Source organism: Cynocephalus volans, chromosome 1 (genome assembly GCF_027409185.1).
Source record: "Cynocephalus volans isolate mCynVol1 chromosome 1, mCynVol1.pri, whole genome shotgun sequence".
NCBI classification, from domain to species: Eukaryota; Metazoa; Chordata; class Mammalia; order Dermoptera; family Cynocephalidae; genus Cynocephalus; species Cynocephalus volans.
In genome coordinates, this window is record NC_084460.1 from 105,594,609 (window position 1) to 105,600,696 (window position 6,088).

The 6,088-nt window shown below is 34.1% G+C and overlaps 1 protein-coding gene across 1 annotated transcript; it reads left to right on the top strand.

Annotated features, from left to right (window-relative positions):
• Positions 1–1,265: 1,265 nt before the first annotated feature.
• LOC134361891 (small nuclear ribonucleoprotein Sm D2-like) lies at positions 1,266–1,622 on the top strand. Its single transcript, XM_063077079.1, has one exon. It carries the CDS (start codon positions 1,266–1,268, stop codon positions 1,620–1,622), a length of 357 nt encoding a protein of 118 aa, XP_062933149.1.
• Positions 1,623–6,088: the final 4,466 nt, after the last annotated feature.

Consider the following 6,088-nt stretch of genomic DNA (forward strand, 5'->3'; position numbering starts at 1 on the left):
TAAAAATAAATTTCACTTTGTAGACCCCTGAAACCTCAGGGATCTGCAGAGCGCACTTTCAGAACCACTGATTTAATGTTGTACTCTCCTTTTGCTAGTCAAATATTCCCTAGATAATTCTAGAAGAGAAATTAAAATGCAATTTAAAAGTTTCATGTGAAAAAAGTTTTTATTTCATTGATTTTTGATTCTTCTTACATTATTAAAAGTTAAACAAAACTTGGCCTTTTCCACATGCTGTGACACACTGAATTCATTTTTTTTAATCACATGTTTGAATTATTATGGCTCCATGTCTATGCCTATAAGTTAGTGCATTGTTTGTAAAGATTTTTTGAGCAAGATAGGAAGAGAGAATAAACAATAAGATTTCACATTCTATAAATTAGTTACTGTGTATAAACTGCTCAGCAGATTCATTATAAGTCATTCAGGTCAATAACATATCTTTCACTAATCAACCTCTACATTAATTTACTAATTTCTCTGTGCCTCCCACAGTGAGGACTCTATTCAGATGCATTATTTGTATTTTCTGATTTGAATAGATTATGAAAGTTCATTATGCAATTAAAGATACACACATTGTGCATATTAGATTTTTCCATCGTTAATTCAAAAATGAAATAATATATGTTGTTTTGAAATCAATTCTCATGGAAAATTGATAGAAGCTGGCCCTAATTGAACTTAAGGTGAATTCCTATAGTTTGGGCCATTGTAAGCTATTTAATTCTAAAAATATCTCCTTAAAATAAATTTTAAAAGTTATTCCAACTAATCCTTTATGAATAAAGGTTAAAGACTTAATCCTGTGATTTTATAAATCCATGGTGTCTAAGAAATTGAATGTTTGTTTTTGACGCTTAAAAGTAAGACAACTTATGATCTGTGAACCCTTTATTTTAAAATCACTTAAATTTTTAATGTCTTTTTTTGATTAGAAAAATTTTATAAAAGCATTTGTATCTAAAACAACATGTGGCAAAGACTAAGCACTCAGTGAATAAATGAATATATTCATGATTGACATGAGTTAGCATACTCCTCAGTAAAAGTGCTCAAGAAGTTGTCCCATCCTCACATTTTATATTCCCTGATGAAAACAAAACTGTTCCTAGTTAAATCTAAAAAAAGGCAGGCAAAACTTAATCTCTTTTTTTGTCTGAAGTGTACCAAACATGAAAGAGATTTTTAAAGAAAAAAAAAAGAGAGAGAGAGAAGCAACGCGGAGGAGATGGGAGTGACCTGAACACGCAGCCACCATGAGCCTCCACAACAAGCCCAAGAGTGAGATGACCCCAGAGGAGCTGCAGAAGTGGGAGGAGGAAGAATTTCACACAGGTCCACTCTCAGTGCTCACGCAGTCAGTCAAGAACAACACCCAAGTGCTCATCAACTGCCGAAACAACAAGAAACCCCTGGGCCGCGTGAAGACCTTTGACAGGCACTGCAACATGGTGCTGGAGAATGGGAAGGAGATGTGGACTGAAGTTCCCAAGAGCGGCAAGGGCAAGAAGAAGTCCAAGCCAGTCAGCAAGGACCACTACATCTCCAAGATGTTCCTGCGTGGGGACTCGGTCATCATGGTCCTGTGGAACCCGCTCATTGCTGGCAAGTAGGGGTTCCCTCCCCGCTGTCAGAACTCATCCCCCATCCTGCAAAGACCGCCCTTTGTGATGGGAATAATAAAGCTGTGTGTGTTTAAAAATTAAAAAAAAAAAAAAAAGAAGCACTGAATGTGTGTAAGATACTTTCATCACCATCTTCATTGTTATCCTGCATCAAAAGGGACCAGGCTCTTGGGCACTTAGTATATGTGGCAACCAGACTGACCAAGTTTTCTTTATTATATTCTCCCCTTCTCTGGTTATAATGTAATAATAAGAGACAGTAGAGGACTTTTACCAAATTTTCTTACTTCATATCATAACATTTTAAATGACTTTATTTCGAGTGAAAATAAAACTGAAATATTTATCATAGGAGTGCTACAGGTGGGCATAGAGTGAAAAGACATGTTCTTTTGAGCTTTCAGGTATTACCTGCCATTTCTCTACTAAGGCCATGTTCACCAGGGACCAACCCCTGGCCTCTCAGGTTTTCCTGTTTCCTGGTATGCCAATATCCTTCACCTTCTTTATCTTCCGCTTTAAATACTACTCATTCTTCAAGGGCCTCCTGAATATAGCTTGGTGACTGCAGTTTCCATACTTCTCCCTCTTGTATATTTACAGTCTAGAGGCGTTCCTTGTGTTTTTTCAGCATTTTCTCCAGCTTTTTACCATAAAGCTTTGTTCTCAATAGGCACCCAAGGAAAATTATTATGGTCAAATATAAACTGTCAGAAAAAACAAATGAAAGTTAGTTCATTAGAAGGATAATTTTCATAAATGATTTGTATATCTTAAGATTTTGGAAAATCAACACAAAATTAGTGATGGAGACAATGAAAATCTCAGAAAAACAGTTTGCCCTCAGAAGTTATAAATTGTTTTATTCTCTTAGTGTTGAATAATTTTGAATAATTTTGTTTTGTTTTGCAAAAGAAAGAGTAAAATGTTAGCTATAGGACTGACTATGGACTGAACAATATTCGTAGTACATAGGAAAAGAAACAATGCTGTCTGCCTTGCTTTCTCAAAAGACCAAGTATTTAGAGGAATAAAGCAAGTCTTACGGTTTGAAGAAGAAACTAAAATTGGAATTCAGCTCAGTTCAGTTCTATGTGCTTGAGATCTGCAAAGGAGTTAGTATTCACATCTATAATAAGAATTTAAAATATTTCTGTTGACATATGGACCTCCGGAAGGCTGCCGAAAGTATTATCACTTTCTCAATTGTGCGATTAGATTTTAAATAGAAATAAGAATAATAAATATTGGAAGAAGATACAATTTCCATTTTTGCAGATGTTATGATTAGAAATTTTAAAAGATCAGAAAAACGAAAATTTAAAATACCTTAAATACAGAAAATCAATAGCATAACTGTTTACTAGCAACAACTACTTAGAAAATAGAAGTTTTAGAGAGATCACGTTTGCAAATGAAACAAAAAATATACTTTTAAATCTCTAAATAGTTCTATGAAAACCATCAGAAGAAAACTACATGACATACAAAGAAAACTAGAAAATATTGTTACATGATATATTTGAAAACTCTAATAAATATACATATATATCATATTCATGATTAGGGAAATGAAACACTATAAAGACACTAATTTTTACCAAATCATGTATATATGTAATGTTATTACAGTAAATATCTTAAACAAATTGGTAGATGGGATCCTAAAATGCATTGGAGTACTAAACAAGGGAAAATGCAAAGAAACTTTTGAAAAATTAATGTATTAAGGGTGAAGTAATCATACCAGTTTTAAAAATATATTTAAGCTACAATAATTAAAAGGATAGTGTTGGAATAATAATTATGCAATAAGATATAATAGCTCATATATTATATATTGGTATATATTTATGTATACTAATGCTTCTTGACATGCTATGGGATTATGTCCAATAAACCCATCATAATTCAAAAATATCATAAGTCAAAAATGCATTTAATACCCTGATAAACTCATTATAAAGTCAAAAAATCATAAGTTAAACCATCATAAGTCGGGAACTGTTTGTATATTAAGTATATGTTATATACAACAATTTAATATATGATAAATAATGCGCAACATAACTAATCGGTGAGAGAAAGGAAGGATTATTCAGCAAATAGGAGTAGAAAATAAACTAAGGATTGGGAAAAATCATTAATTAAGGTGATCACTACATGCACAATTAAAATGTGCACGTTATAAGATCTAACAGGAAAACCTACTATGGGAGCTCTGAAATTTTCAAAAGGGAAGATTCTAAATATTACTCATTTGCTCACAGTGTCCATTAGATTTTAATTCCCAGTGGCTTTTGCAATGTGTGTGTCTTTGTCTCCTTCACAACAACTAGCAGTGAACTAGTCACACTGTTACGTAGGCAATGCACTTTTTGACTGCTAGTTGATAGATTCATTCATTCATTCATTCACTCATTCACTCATTCAAGTATTAATTATTAAAAAATATTTGGCCATGTTCACTTCATAAAGGTGTTTCTAAAAGTATATTTTGATTCATCTTTTTATCTGTAACACACATAGTTGCATCTATTTTGCTCAGGCCACATTTTCCTATAAAAATAACAACAATTCAAAACTAAAAATAACTTTGTTCCTTCAGCTTTTGGATTATACTATGATTTTTATGAATGGAGTAGTTGGATAAAACAGGATTTAAAATAATAGAATCCAGAAGAGCAGAGCTGTTCAATGACTCTCTACATGCCATAATTCAAACACACTAGTTTGAACTGCACTTTTCCAGCATAATGATTCTGATCATGGATAATTTGTAACTGAGGGCTCTATACTGGAATTGGTCTCATTTCAGGGTGAAAGTAAGATTTATATGAGAACAGCAAGATGATGGTCAAAATAATCTTTCAAAAGTCAGGAGATAACCTTATCTCAAGAGAAAAATACTGTCCAGTGACTGTGTGTTGTAAGATAAGGGTCTTGCTCCTGATCTCACTTTTCTATCAAGGAAACTGTCAAAATATGATAAAATAGAAGCTATTACTTGAGTTCAGGGAAATTGAAGGTATTTTATTTAAATGCTGCTCTTTCTCCCAGTCTATTTGTTGTTGATTTTTTTACATGATATAATCCTATTACATTTTGATATAATTTTGTACCTAAAAGAAATCTTAATATAAATTTGTATTATTGACCTGAAAGTTCAGAAGCAACATTAGCAAATAGTAAGCAATTTCTGAGTCAAATTTTATTACTTATGACAAAGGTATCCCTATCATTTCTAGGTATGTTAGTCAATAGTGCTAAAAGTGCTCTCTCTAGTGCTTTATAAATTGTGGGGGTTTTTTTATTGTTTCCTGTTCTTTTAGAAACCTTAAGTCTATATAACCATAATTTTCTGTTTGAGTGAAGAATCCATTCCCTTCCTGCTCATTCAAGATGATTGCACAGGTCCCTTCCAGTTTTATGAACCTGTGACTGTTTAGTAAAGCTGAATCTAATATACTTCCTTATGGATGCTCATATATTACTTTGAATTTCCAGAATCAGTTACAGAAAAAGAGCTGATGATCTCTCCTAGTCTTATAAGGGGCACTTGCTGCCATGTAGTCTATTTTGCTGAACATATTAGAGTCAGTAGCACTCTCTTAAAAGCTGGTAATTTTTAAATAGATTGACAGACAGCTAGACAGATAAGGGTAGATGGAATGTGCTATGGGTCTGAATGTTTATCCCCTCCAAAGCTCATGTGGGAGCTTGATTCCGAATGTGGCAGTTTTGAAAGTGGAGTCTTTCAGAGGTGATTGAATGGTGAGGACTCCGTCCTTATCAATGGGTTAACCTATTCATGGAGTAATGAGTTAATGGTTGCATGGGTTATCATGGGTGTGGACTTTATAAGGAGAGCAAGTTAGCATGTTCAGTGTGCTCCTCCTCAGCCCTTGTCATGTGATTGCCTGCATTGTCACAGGACTTTGTAAAGAGTTCCCACCAAGAAGAAGGCTCTCACCAGATATGCTCCCTGGGCCTTGGACTTCCCAGCCTCCAAAACTGTAAGAAATAAACCTCTTTTGCTAATACATTACCCAGTCTCAGGTATTCAATTATCAGTGACAGAAAACGGACTAATACAAATGGATAAATTGGTGGATGGATAAGTGGATGGATGGATAAATGGACGGATGGATGGATGATCAGGGAGGAGGCCATATATGTATAGTTTGTCTATTCCTGATAAAGCCAAATCCTTAAACTGTTTTTTTTCAAGGCCTTTATATGACAGACATCATCTGTCTTTCTGAATACTGTCACAGGAGCCTGTTCAATACTGTTCTTTTATGAAGACCCTACTGGGGTCCTCTGGAACCATGCCAAAGTTTCAGCCAACTTCCATTATCACTCATGAAGATCCTTCCAGGCTTTGGTTATTTGCAGAGCTCTGATTCTTACATTTCTCCTCCCTCAGAGCAGTGCTAGACTAATCAAATAAG